General features: G+C 37.2%; 1 protein-coding gene across 1 annotated transcript; it reads left to right on the top strand.

Moving 5' to 3' along the window:
• Positions 1–713: 713 nt before the first annotated feature.
• On the top strand, positions 714–4,416 carry LOC132007069 (large ribosomal subunit protein bL20m-like). Its single transcript, XM_059385212.1, has 2 exons — positions 714–719; positions 4,097–4,416. Exons 1-2 carry the CDS (start codon positions 714–716, stop codon positions 4,400–4,402), a joined length of 312 nt encoding a protein of 103 aa, XP_059241195.1. The 3' UTR covers positions 4,403–4,416.
• The last annotated feature ends 10,907 nt before the right edge of the window (positions 4,417–15,323 follow it).

Here is a 15,323-nt window from a genome sequence, read left to right as displayed (position 1 = left end):
TTGAATTTAAATAATAAAAAGTATAAATAAATCATAGACGAGAAATACCACAGAACTAAAATAAGATAATATGATTAAAAACTACATCAAAACTTTGACAACCTGAAAGAAATGATAAATTTCTAGAAACATGTTACCAAACTGAAATAAATTTATCCATTTTTTACAATTTGCACAAATTGATATATAATTTTTATTAATATTCTCTTATAATGGCTTATATTACTATGGTATTAGTTATTTCTCTTCTCTCATTTGTGATTTTATATATTTGGGTCTTTTTTCTCTTTCATTTTTGATAAGTCTGGCTAGGGATTAATCAATTTTTTTTCAAAAAACTAGTTCTTATTTTATTGATCTTTTTATTTTGTTTCTATATCATTTATAGAAAAATGATATAGAAATGAAATTTCGTAATGGTTTTCATAAAAATGAAAACCAGCAAAGAAAGTTAAACAGTAATAAAAAATAAACAGTAATAAAAAATAAACAGTAATAAAAAATATCTCCCAACAAATAAAATTCAGGAAGATGATTTCACAGGTGTATTTTACCAAATGTTTAAGTAAGAATTAATACTTCTCAAGCTGTTCCAAAAAGTAGGAAAAATGGAAAATTTCCAAATTCATTCTATGAGGTCAGGATTACCCTGATACCAAACCAGATGAAGACTCCACTAAAAACAAAAACTACAGACCAATATTCTGATGAACATGGATGTAAAATTCTCATAAATACTAGCAAATTAAATTCAATGATACCTAAAAGAATTGTTCACCAAGATCAAGTGGTATTTATTCTTGTGCTTCAAGTGTGTTTCAATATTCAAAAATCAGTCAATGTGCTACACTACATTAATAAAATAAATGAACCATATGATCCTTGCAATAGATGCAGGAAAAGCATTAGACAAAGTACAGAAGCTATTCATGATAAAAATCCCTCAACGAAGCAGGCTTAAAAGGAGCATAAATCAGCATAACAAATGCCATAGATTAAAAGTCAGGAGCTAATTTCATCCTCAATGGGGAAAAACTGGAGCTTTGCATCCAGTCAGGAACAAGACAGGGATGTCAACACCACTGCTATTGGAAGTCCTACTCCCAGCAGATTCTTCCTTGCTGATTTTGATGCCTTATTTCTTTTTTATTAAGAAATAAAAGGCATCAAAATCAGCAATGAAGAAGAAGGCAAATTTTCACTATTTGCAGATGAAGTATTAGCACCCAAAATATATAAAGAACTTATGAAACTCAACATCCCAAAACCAAATAAGATATGGTCCATATACACTATGGAGTATTATGCCTCCATCAGAAAGGACAAATACCCAACTTTTGTAGCAACATGGATGGGACTGAAAGAGAGTATGCTGAGTTAAAATATTTAAGTCAAGCAGAGAGCGTCAATTATCATATGGTTTCACTTATTTGTGAGCATAACAAAAAGCATGGAGGACATGGGGAGTTAGAAAGAAGGGAGTTGGGAGAAGGGAGTTGGGGGAAATTTGAAGGGGAGGTGAATCATGAGAGACTATGGACTATCTGAGGGGATTGAAGTGGCTGGGGGGGGGTGGGAGGTCATGGTACCAGGTGGTGGGTATTATAGAGGGCACGGATTGCATGGAGCACTGGGTGTGTTGAAAAAATAATGAATACTGTTATGCTGAAAATAAATAAACTAATTTTTAAAAATGGGCAGACGACAGGAATAGACATTTTTTTTCCAAAGAAGACATCCAGATAGCCTATAGACACATGAAAAGATGCTCAACATAACTCAACACTAGGGAAATACAAATGAAAACTACAATGAGATATTTCCTCACACCTATTAAGTATGTCAAAAGTCAGCAACACAAGAAACAATAGATATTGGTGAGGATGTGGAGAAAGGGGAACCTCATATTGCTGGTGGGAAAGCAAATTATTGCAGCTACTCTGGAAAGCAGTATGGAGGTTTCTCAAAAAGTTAAAAAAAACAGAACTACCCTATGATCCAGAAATAGCACTATGAGGTGTTGATCTCAGGGTCCTGGGATCGAGGCCGGCATCGGGCTCTCTGCTCAGCAGAGAGCCTGCTTCCCTCTCTCTCTCTCTGCCTACTTGTGAACTCTCTCTGTCAAATAAATAAATAAAATCTTTAATAAATAAATAAATATATTGTAAAGCCTCAAACTTAAAAAGTACTATTGTCTCGCCTTATAATCATTTTGTTCATTCTAAATTCTAATTTCCATTCCTAAATTTAGAAGAAATGAGAAAATTCACAGCACATTAAAATTCAAGTTTTCATATCTTTCAAGCACTTTCCTACACTGTAGCATTTTCACATTAACTCAGTAAGATTGTGTTTAGAATTTGTTGGCAAAAGTTGGGAAAAATATAAACCAAACCAGGTACAGTCTAGAATGTACGTTATTTTGTCCAGCCAAAATCTGCAAGCACATTTAGTGTATATATATTTTTGGTTACTGTGTAGCAATTCAAATGTCAACATCTCTTTTTTAAATTTATTTTTAAAGGTTTTATTTATTTATTCCACAGACAGAGATAGGCAGAAAGGCAGGCAGAGAGGGAAGCAGGCTTCCTGCTGAGCAGAGAGCCTGATGCAGGGCTCAACCCCAGGACCCTTGGATCATGAGCTGAAGGCAGAGGCTTTAACCCACTGAGCCACCCAGGTGCCCCAAAAGTCACATCTCTTACAATTTTCAATAATTATGAACTAACTTGGTTTCCTGCAAGAACTGAGAAGTGGGCTTAAAATAAATATACAGTTTAGATTTCCAGTCTGTGAATCTTCATTCCATTTGAAAGTAGCAATGATGATTTACACACCAAAATGGGCCTTTTTATCTTATTGCATATTAGCTTTTATCCATTGTGCCAAGGTTCTCTCCCTTTTTAATTTAAGATTTTATTTATCTTTGAGATAATACTAATATTTTAAAAGTTATCTTTATGTGAGAGAGAGAGAGAAGACCAAGAACAAGTGTGCGGAGAGGCAGAGGGAGAAAGCAGAAACCCCATTGAGCAAGAAGTTTGATGCAGGACTAAATCCCAGGACCCTGGGGTCATGACCTCAGCTGAAGGCAGAGGCTTAACTGACTGAGCCACCCAGATGTCCCTCCCAGACTCTCTCCTTTACCATTTTATTTATAAGCCTAGTTTCTCTTTGATGCACACACACATAGCATGCATTAATTTTTCATGGAGTTATTTGTATCTCTTTATTTCTACAATGTGGGAAGGACTAAAAATAGTGATCCTGTATATTATAACTTTGTGGTAAAATGCACCTAGTGTGCATGTTCTTTTTAAATTTTTTTAGTCATTTGCTGTTTTTGTGGGGTTTTCTTCTTCTACTTAACTAATGTAAACTTCAAATTTTTCATGTGCTTCAAAAATTGAACTTATGTATTAAATTCAAACATCTGTGTTTAACAATTTTTCATTTCTAATCAAGACTCAGTAGAGTCATCCAATTTCAGAATGGAAAAAAAAAAGATGTTTTATAGTAAATGGAATTCTATGCTTTGGTACATGAATTCACTATACATTTGACATTGACTCAATGAATGACTTTTTACAAATGACTTAAGTTTTCTTTGTATCTTTCTCAGTAAAACAGAGATTATAACATATATCTCACAGAATGACCTTGAGGAATAACGTAGTTTATGTTCCATCAGATACAAATGAAATATTTTACAACCAAGTTGCAAGTAAAGTTGAACATTTTTTATTCACAAACTATTGTGATGAAGTGAAAAATAGCTGATTTTCCTAAAATACTATTTTTGTATCTGTTTATTTTGGATGAAGACTGATATTTCTATTTTTCTCATTCATCAATATTTATACAACAAGGCTTGACGATGAACAGCATCTTCAAAAATACTCATTATTGCTTAACTGAGTAAACACAAATAGAATAGTTATGTTATTCATTAATTAGGCAAACATTTGTTTAGTATTTATCATGTGCACAGCAATTCTCCCAGTATTACAGAAATTTGATAAGATAACCATAACTATATGGATACAATTCTTACACAGGTTACTAATTTACTATCTAATTGTGAAATCCAATTCAGATATTTCTGAAATGCACGAAAGCACGAAGACTGAAGAAGAGGAACATGAGGACGCTCTGGATTAATCGAATTACAGCTGCCTCCCAGGAACATGGCCTGAAGTACCCAGCATTCATTGTCAATTTAATTAAGTGCCAGGTGGAGCTCAACAGGAAAGTACTTGCTGATCTAGCCATCTATGAACCAAAGACTTTTAAATCTTTGGCTGCATTGGCCAAAACAAGGGGAGAAGAAGGATTTGCTGCTGCCCTGGGGGATGGGAAAGAACCCGAAGGCATATTTTCCAGAGTGGTGCAGTATCACTGAGGGGGACTCCAGCACTGTCTGCGTCTTAGGAAGTCGTCTTTTCCCATCACAGTAATCCAAGTAGGGGCTAAGAATTATTTGTCACAAGTGTGTTTTTATCACCAGTTACTCATTTACATTTTAACAATAGGGGTAAGAGGCCTCTTTTCCCCTCACTGGGACAGATCTAGAAATCGTACAAATAAATTGTACAAATAATGTTCGTGTGGTATTCAGAAAAATGCTTTTTTAAAGTATTTGAATATAGTCGACACAATGAATTCCAATGCAAATATTAGTTGATTCAACATTTCTGTCTTATGCAGTTCTTTCATTGCAAAGATAGCTTTTATCCATTGTTCCAAGGCTCTTGATGCCAGGACTCTGGGATCATGGCTTGAACCAAAGGCAGGAAGGCAGTCGTTTATCCAACTGAGCGACCCAGGCACCCCAATGAACTAATATTTGAAAGAATGAAATAAAAAAAATCACTAACTTGGGGCACCTGGGTGGCACAGATGGTTAAGCAGCCAGCTCCTGATCTCAGTTCAGAACATGTTCTCAGGGCCCTGGGATCAAGCCCTATGTTGGGCTCCATGCTCAGCAGGGAGTCTGTTTGAGGACTTCTTGCCCTCTTTGTGTGCATATGGCCCTTTTTTTTCACTACATCTATATCTTTGGAGTAAATACTCAGTAGTGCAATTGCAGGTCATAGGGTAGTTCTATTTTTAACTTTTAAAGGAATCTCCACACAATTTTCCTACGTGGCTATACCAATGTACATTCCCACCAAGAGTATCAGAGGATTCCCCTTTCCCACATCTTCAACATTTATTGTTTCTTGCCTTGTTAATTTTTCCATTCTAACTGGTGTCTGGTGGTATCTCAATGTGGTTTTGCTTTGAATCTCCCTGGTGGCTAATGACATTGAACATTTTTTTCATGTGTATGTTAGCTATATGACTCTTAGCCATGTGTCTGTCAGCTATGTGTCTTTTCACTGGAGAAGTGTCCACTCATGTCTTCTGTCCATTTCTTGATGTGATTATCTGTTTTGTGTGTGTTGAATTTGAGAAGTTCTTTATAGTCCTTTGTCCATAATATCACTTGTGAATTTCTCCCATTCTGTGTGTTGTCGCTTTGTTTTGTTGACTGTTTCCTTTGCTATGCAGAAAGGTTTTTTTTTATTTTATTTTATTTTTTTAATGGTGGAAGATGAGGTTAGGAGAATTTTTTTTTAAGATTTTTTTAATTTATTTGACAGAGACCACAAGTAGGCAGAGAGAGAGAGAAGCAGGCTCCCTGCTGAGCAAAGAGCCGGGACTCGATCCCAGGATCCGGAGATGACCTGAGCCGAAGTCAGTGGCTTACCCCACTGAGCCAAGTTTTTATTTTTGATGAAGCCTCAAAAGTTCATTTTCACTTTTTCCCCCTTGCCTTTGAGACACGTCTTGAAAGAAGTTGCTGTGGCCAATGTCGAAGAGGTTACTGCCTATGTTCTACTCTAAGATTTAGATGGATTCTTTTCTCACATTGAGGTCTTTCATCCATTTTAAATTTATCTTTGTTTATGGTGTAAGAGAATGGTCAAGTTTCACTCTCGCATACGTAGCTGTCTAATTTTCCCAGCACAATTTACTGATGAGACTGTCATTTTTCCACCATTTTCCTCCTTTGTCGAAGATTATTTGACCATAGAGTTGTGGGTCCATATCTGGGCTCTCTACTCTGTTCCATTGGTCTGTGTTTCTCTTTGTGCTGTCTTGGTGACAACTCTGTAACATAGCTTGAAATCAGGCAACATGATCATCCCAGCTTTGTTTTTCTTTGTTAACATTTCTTAGGAGATTCGTGGAATTTTTTGGTTCCATACACATTTTGGGTTTGTTCCAGCGCTTTGAAAAATGGCATTAAAATTACAGATTAAAATTACAGATTTCTCTGGGTAGCATATTTTTCCAATCCACGAGGATGGAATGTTTTTCCATCTTGTAGAGTCTTCAGTTTCTTTCAGGAGTGTTCTATAGTTCCTTGAGTAGAGATCCTTTACCTCTTTGGTTAGGTTTATTCCAAGGTATCTTATGGTTCTATTGTCAATGGATTTGATTCTCTTATTTCCCTTTCTATAGTTTCATTGATAGTGTATATGAAAACAATTGATTTCTGTACTATGGTCAACAATAGTGCTGAGAGTGGCCATCCTTGCTGTGTACCTGATCTTAAGGGATAGATTCTCAGCTTTTCCCCATTGAGAATGTGGATTTTTCATAGATGGATTTTATGAAGTTGTGTAATGTTCCTTGTATCCCTTTACTCTGAAGAGTTTTAATCAGCAAAGGATGCTGTATTCGTCAAATGCTTTTTCTGCATCAATTTTGAGGACAACGTTGTTTCTTGTGTCTTCTCTTATTTATGTGTTCTATCACATTGATTGATTTGTGAATCTTGAACCATCCTTGCATCCCAGGGATAAATTCCACCTGGTCATGGTGGATAATCTTTTTAATGTACTGTTGGATCCTATTAGCTAGGATCTTGAGAATCTTGGCATCCATATTCACCAGGGATATTGGTCTGTAATTCCCCTTTTTGATGGGGTTTTTGCCTGGTTTGGGGATCAAGGTGATGCTGGCCACATAGAAAGAATCTGAGTGTTTTCCTCCTCCTCTTTCTAGAAGAATAGGTATTATTTCTTCTTTGAAAGTTTGATAGAATTCCCCGGGGAATCCATCCAGTCCTGGACTCTTGTTTTTTGGGAAGTTTTTGATCACCACTTCGATCTCGTTACTGGTTATTGGTCTTTGCTTTAGACCAGTCAGTTTCTTCCTGATTTAATTTTGGGAGTTTATAGGTTTCTAAGAATGCATCCACTTCTGGGTTAATTTATTGGCATACAACTGTTGGTAATAATTTCTGATGATTTGTTTCTATTTCCATGGTGTTAGTCATGATTTCTCTCCTTTCATTCATAATTTTATTTTGGTCTTTGCTCTTTTCTTTTTGAGTAAGTCTAGCCAGTCATTTATCAATCTTATTAATCCTTTCAAAGAACCAACTTCTAGTTTCTTTGATGCGTTCTACTGAATATCTAGTTTCTAATTCACTGATCTCTGCTCTTACCATATTTCCCTTATTGTGCATGGAGCAGGTTTAATTTGTTATCGATTCTCCAGTCCTTTAAGGTATAAAGATAGTTTATTTATTTGGCATTTTTCTATTTTTTTGAGGCTTGGATGGCTATGCATTTCCCCCTTAGGACCACCTTTGCTGTATCCCATAGGTTTTGGACTAATGTGTATTCATTCTCATTGATTTCCATGAAGTGTTGAAGTTGTTCTTTGATTTTCTGGTTGATCCAAACATTCTTGAGCAGGATGGCCTTTAGTTTCCAAGTGTTTGAATTTCTCTCAAACTTTTTCTTATGATTGAGATCCAGTTTCCAGTGGAATGTTCTATATATATCTATGAGGTCCATTTGGTCCAGGGTGTCATTCAAAGTTGTTTCTTTGTTGATCTGTTTATTGCTTAGAGTGCTCTGTTAAGATCCCCTACAATTAACATATTCTTATCAATACTTATCTGTTTTTTGATTAACAGTTGGCTTATGTAGTTGGCTCTTTTTGGGGGCAGAGATATTTACAATTGTTAGATCTTGCTGGATAGAACCTTTAAGAATGATATAGTGGGGTGTCTGGTTGGCTCAGTTGGTTGAGTGACTGCCTTCAGCTCAGGTCATGATCCAGGAGTCCCAGGATCATGTTGCACATTAGGGTCCCAGCTCCATGGGGTCTTGTCCTCCCTCTCACTTTCTCCCCTCTCATGTTCTCTGTCACTTTCTCTCTCTCTAAAATATATGGAAAAGCAGTGATGGGAATGGAAAATCACCATTAGGATAATTGTTTCAGGCAAGATCTGCAGATAGAATGTGATGCTAGTAGATGAAACAATAAGGAGAAAAGTTATTTATAAAGCCTCTAAATAGGTCTCTATAAACATTGACTTACTGTAGTAATTTTAGTATATGTTTACAAAAAATTTGATGCACCCCTTTCTAAGAGGTGGATTTTAATTCCCTTGCCCTTGAGTGTGGGGTGAATTTTACTTTCCTTCACTTTCAGTGACTTGCCTGTAATGAGAGAGTACGGAAAGGAGATGCCTGGCACATATCCCCTTAATCATATTATCAAGGTTAATATTATCAGGGCTAAGTCATGTTGATATTTAGCCTATGGCAAGACCATGATAGTACTAACAACTGGAAATACTGGGGTTTATGAAGTTCCTGGAGCCGTGTTAGTTGTTTTATGCATGCTAACTCATTTAAGTCTTGTACCATCATGTGAAGTAGGCACTATCATTTGTCTAATAGTATAGATGGTGAAAATGCACATAGGGATTAAGTAACTTACTTACCATTCAATATCTGTGTGACCTGAGGGTAAAGATTTGAAGCTAGTTAATGTTTATCATTGTACTATCCTTATTCTCCTATAAAGAATAAGGGAGGGGTGGGATACAAATAGCCTAGCAAATTTAAAAATGCTTATAATGAAATGTGTGTAGGCAAACACATGGTCCAACTAGTTTTATTCATTCCCTATTTTGATCCTGCATTACAAAATAATCTTATTTCTGCCCTCTCATCTTTATGGGGCTCAAGGTTTTGCTATAAGATGTAATCAGGTACAATGATTTCTACCAGGTATAATAGCTTTCTAGTTCCAAGAGACTAAAATGTATTTAGCTATCATAAAACAGTTTCCACAGAATGACAATTCAATGTTCCTGTTCCATATTGAGAATTGACACTACAGATAAAGGGTTGGTACCCAAGATCTATAAAGAACTTCTCTAACTCAACACCCCCTCAATAATAATAATAATAATCAACAATAATAATCCAGTCAAAACTGGGAAGAAGACATGAACAGACATATGAATGGCTAACAGACACATGAAAAAATGTTCAATATCATTAGCCATCTGGGAAATCAAAATCAAAACTGCATTGCGATCTCACCTTACAGCAGTTAGAATGGCAAAATAGTTAATGAGGCAAGAAGCAACAAATGTTGGAAAGGATGTGAAGTAAGTGAAACATAAGGAATAGCATAGAAGATATTAGGAGAAGGAAAGAAAAATGAAGGGGCATATCAGAGAGGGAGATGAACCATGAGAGACTATGGACTCCAGGAAACAAACTGAGGGTTTTCAGGGGGTGGGGGATGGGTGAGCCCAGTGATGTGTAGTAAGGATGGCATGTATTTCATGGAGGACTGGGTGGTATATGCAAACAATGAATCATGGAACACCACATGTAAAACTAATGATGTACTATATGGTGACTAACACAACATAATAAAATACAGATAAATAAAAAATAAATAAAATATGCATCTTGAGAAAAATTTCTTTTCTACCTCTTATTTACATTTGCATCATGTCATATACATCATTTCAGAAAAGATTGCCCCTTCACCTACAAGCATGAGATCCTTATATGTCAGCCTTTAAATCAGGAAAGAGAAAGGTGCACAAAAGGAGGTCTCTTCACATACCTGCCTTTTTAAACTAGAGAACAAGCAAAATCTTTTCCATACAATTGGAAACAAGGGTCTCTTATACCACATTTGTTAGAATTGGGTCACAGTTCCATAACTAGGCCAGGTACTGGGTCTCCTTCCTTAGAAAACTTGAATTCACTCAAGCCATACTATTTTAGTGTCTCCTCCAAAATCAGTAAATAAATCTGTTGAGAGCTGGTAGCAAAATCAGTCCTAAAAAATGAGGTATCTTTATAAAATGATGCCTGAAATGTGAAAAAAAAAAAAAAAGGTTAATATAGCTGGTATGAAACTCTAATTACAAGGTTGACCCATGGCTGGTATCTCGGAACCTAAATAGTAAAGCATTTCATACAAAAGCAAAACTTTACCTAAATGAAAAGGGAAATTCACTATGCCTAGAAATTTTGTACAGTCAAGGTGGTTTATGATACTCTTGCTTTCTTTTCTGGGAGTCTGGAATCTTTGTACTTACTAGGTGGAAGGTCAAGCAAGCGTCAATAAAAATCTTGGACACGGAGTTTATAATTAACTTTCTTGATAGATAAAAATTCGTATGTGTTGTAAAATTTTGATAGCAGAAGAATTATGCACATCCTATGTGACTCTACTGGGAAATAACTTTTAGGAACTTCATCTGGTATTCTCTAGAACTTTTCCCATGCACCTTTTCCTTATGTTGACTATCACTTCACTATGATGAATCTTATCTGTGAGTACTGCATGCTGAGTCATAGGAGTCCATTTAGCAACTCATCAAAATTAGGGATGGATTTTGGGGAGCTCCAAAAGAAATACAAATATAAAAGACTGTATTAAAATTAAAAAAAAAAAACCACTCATAAGTTGAATCCTGAGAATATCAGTGAATTCCAAAATGTGGGTGGATGAAAATCTTTCAACTAAACATTGGTGACCTAAGTATTTCCCAAGATTTCATAAGTGGTCTAGAGAATGGCTCATCCCAAAATAAATCTTACCTGTATATGATATCTTTCTTTGAGGGTAAGGGAAGAATAGATGGAAAGGAAGAGGGAAAATTTCAAGTAAGCTCTAAGCCCAGCACAGGAACTGATGTAGGGCTTAATCTCACAACCCTGAGATTATTATCTGAGCCAAAATTAACTGATTAAACCAAGGAGGTGGCACCCTCCCATGTCTGATATCTTGTGGTGATAAATCATTTGAGGCATATATCAAGTTGTCAGACTGCATCTCAAAGAGCTTGTTCAGATCCTGGGAGTAAAGGGCAGCTACAAGGAAACCTAACCAGAGTCCTGACAAGGATCTGAGTCATCAAGATTCAGTTCTTGGCAATAAGTTAGGCAGGAGGGAGAGAGGTTGGAAATGTTAGTTTAGGGAGGGGCATCCATATACTGAAAAATCATGAACTGAAATGTATTGCCCTCTGTGAACCACACTAAAGCCATCTTGGACAAATCTGCCATGATGACTATTCTGTCACCTGAAAAATCCTTAAAAATCTTCTCCTCCCACATTCTTTCCATTTATTTAACCACACCCTTAAGTACATCTTTAGGGTATAACATCCTTGATCTGTCTTGGAGATATGACCATGACACATACCTATTCTGGAACATTCTCCTCTTGCATGGTCCCCCATAATGTAATCCTAGCCTCTAAGGATATAAAAGCAGGTCACAAGGGAGGTGGGATTGGGGAAGATTACTTGACCTGTGAGCTCCAAGACATGCTTCTGTCTGTAAGGCTCCTTAAGAAACCATTTCTCATCAGGTTGGGCTTCTCAGGCTTCATTTTCAGTAGTATGGCTCCTTCAGCCTTTTGAGGTCTTTTTGCATATGCTTCTTTTCATAGAACAGGCCCCAAATTAGGTTGTAGCTATAAAACCCAATGTAACTCTATTTGAAGGAAGGGATTTTAGGGAGATAATTAAGCATAAAAGAGGCCATAAGTGTAGAACTCTAATCCAGTAAGATTGGTGGTCTTACCAGAAGAGGAAAATATACCAGGACTCTATGCACACAGAGGAAAAAGCCATGAGGGCACAGAAAGAGGACAGTCATCTGTAAGCCAAGCAGACAGGTATAACCAAATAAAAATCCTGCCAGCACCTTGATCTTAGAGTTCCAACTTCCATAGCTCTGAGAAGATTATATTTTTTTTTAGTTAAGCCACCCAGTCATTAGTATTTTGTTATGACAGGTATAGCTAAAATGGAATGGAAATAAAATAACTGAAAGCTTTTAATAAAGCTTTTAATAAAGTCAAGAATACCTTATCCAGAAAAGCTGTCATTCAGAATAGAAGGAGAGATAAAGACCTTCTAGGACAAATAGAAAGAAAAAATTTGTGATCACTCAGCCAACCCTGCAAGAAATATGAATGGGGATCCTTTAAGCAAAGAGATAGCCCAAAAGTAGCAAAGACCATAAAAAGAAAAGAGACAATATAAAGAAATAGTGACTTTACAGATACTACAATGGCACTAACTTCATATTTATTTTCAATAATTACTCTGAATGAAAATGGGCTAACTGCTCCAATCAAAGGACACAGGGTTGGGGCACCTGGGTGGCTCAGTGGGCTAAACCTCTGCCTTCACTTCAGGTCATGATCTCAAGGCTCTCAACTCTGCTGGACAGGGAGCCTGCTTCCTCCTCTCTCTGCCTGCCTCTCTGCCTACTTGTGCCTCTGTCTGTCAAATAAATAAATAAAATCTTTAAAAAATAAAGACCCATAGGATATGCTGTCTACAAGGTATTCATTTATACCCAAAGATAGCTCCGAATGTAAAGTGAAGGGGTGTAGAAACATTTTTCATGCTAATGGAAATCAAAAGAAAGCTGAGGTACCTCTTCTTATATCAGCCAAATTGCATTTTAAACCAAAGACAGTAAAAAGAGTTGAAGAAGGACACTATATCATAATTAAAGAGATCACCCAACAAGACCTAATAATTATATTTATGCCCTTAACATGTGAGCAGCAAATTATATAAGCCAATTATAACAAAAATAAAGACATTCATTGATAATAATACCACAAAGTAGCAGACATTAACAACCTACTGACAGCAGTGAGCAGATCATCTAAGCAGAAGATCAACAAGGAAACAGGGTTTTGAATACACACTGGACAAGATGGACTTTAGAAATATATTCAGAACATTCAATCCTTAAACAATGGAATACACATTATTCTCATGTTCATGTGGAACATTCTCCAGAATAGACCACATATTGGGTCACAAATCAGGTCTTAAACAGAAGTGAAAGAATGGGATTATTCCCTGCATATTTTCAGACCACAGTGATTTGACATGTGAACTCCATCACAGGAGGAAATTTGGAAGGAACACAGTTATATGGAGGTTAAAGAGCATTTTACTAAAGAATGAATGGGTCAACCAGGAAATTAAAGAATTTTAAAAATTCGTGGAAGTAAATAAAAATGAAAACATGACTTTTAGAACCTTTGAGATGCAACAAAGGTTTTCATAAGAGGGAAGTATATAGCAATACAGTTTTTCCTGAGAAAATAAGAAAATTCTTGTGATGCCTGGGTGACTCAGTCATTAACTGTCTGCCTTTGGCTTATGTCATGATCCAAGGGTCCTGGAATTGAGCCCTATTCCAGGCATCCTGTTCAGTCAAAAGCCTGTATCTCCCTCTCCCATTCCTACTGTTTGTGTTCTCTCTCTCATTGTATTTCAATCTGTGTTAAATAAATAAATAAATAAATAAAATCTTTAAGTTTCAAATGCACAACTTATCCTTATACCTAATGAAGCTGGAGAAGTAATAGCAAATAAAGCCTAATCCCAACAGAAGAGCAATAATAAAGATTAGAGCAGAAATTAATGAAAGGCAACCCAAAAGAATAGTAGACCAGATCACAGAAACTAGAAGCTGGTTCTTTGAAAGAATCAGTAAGGCTGATAGACCCCTAGCCAGACTTATCAAAAAGAAGAGAAAGGATCCAAATACCCAATGAAAGAGGGGCGGTCACAACCAACCACAACAAAATACAAACAATTATAAAAACATTTTATGAGCAACTATATATCAACAAATGAGGAAATCTAGAAGAATGGATGCATTCCGAAAAACATATAAACTCCACAAAACTGAAATAGGAAGAACCCAAATAGAAACAAAACCAGCAAAGAAATTGAAGCAACAATCAAAAATCTACCAACAAATAAGAGTTCAAGAACATATGGCCTCCCAACCTATTCTTCTCAGGCTGTTTCAAAAACTAGAAATGGAAGGGAAACTTCCAAAAATTCTATGAGGCCACCATTACCTTGATTCCTAAACCAGACAAAGACCCCAGCAAAAAAGAGGTTTACAAACCTAGATCCATAATGAACATGGATGTAAAAACTCTCAACACACCCTCCCCCCAAAAATCTCATCAAGATATTAGCCAATAGGATCCAACAGTGGGAGGAGTCAAGATGGCAAGGAGTAGCCATCAGGTAGGAGGAGTTCAGCTAGATAGTTAGCAAACCATTCCAAACAACTACAAATCCAACAGGAGAATGAAGAGAAGAAGAGCAGCAATTCTAGACACAGAAAATTGACCCCTTTCTGAAATGTAGGACCTGCAGAGAAGTGAATCCAAAGGGACAGGAAGACAGACTGTGGGGATGGGGCTGGGTCCTGGCAAGTGGTGGAGCAACAGAGCACAAAATTGGAACTTACAGAATTCTACTAACCTTAGGGACATTGCTCCAGTGGCTGAGTGGGGGGTGGAGCCCTCACTGGGACAGCATGGTCTCAGATCCTGTGGGGTCACAGAAGGATTGGGAGTGTCTGAGTGTAGCAGAGCTCACAGGTATTAGAGCCAGGAAATTGGCTACAGAGATGGAGATCTCTACAGAGATGGAGGAGAGAGCTCTCAGCTCAGGGTTACCTTAAGCTGTAAACTGTGGCACACAGGCCAGTTCTTAGATCAGGGACCCCGCAAGTGGAAGATACAGGGAAACCCCTCTGGAAGAGTGGCAGGGGTCTGCTGAGTATAGAGACTCCAAACGGGGCTGGGTACCGGAGACAGAAACATTTGGTCACAGGCCGGGTGAGCTGGGAGCACAGCCAGAGACCAGGGAGACAGGAGTGATTGAGTGCTCTTCTCCGAGGGTGCACTATGGAGTGGGGACCCGACCTCTCATCTCCTCAAGGCTGCTATTTTTATTCCGGTCTTCCAGAGCTCTACAGAAAGTGTTCAGGGAACAAAAGCTCAAGAGAGCAAACCGGAACAGATTACTTAGCATGGCCCCTGGCAAGGGCAGTGAAATTCTGCCTCATGCAAAGACACTTGAAAATCATTACAACAGGCCCCTCCCCCAGAAGACTGGCAAGAACATCGAGCCAAGACCAAGTTCACTGATCAAG

The sequence above is a fragment of the Mustela nigripes genome, chromosome X (genome assembly GCF_022355385.1).
Source record: "Mustela nigripes isolate SB6536 chromosome X, MUSNIG.SB6536, whole genome shotgun sequence".
Lineage (NCBI taxonomy): Eukaryota > Metazoa > Chordata > Mammalia > Carnivora > Mustelidae > Mustela > Mustela nigripes.
This window is presented reverse-complemented; position numbering and strand designations above follow the sequence as displayed.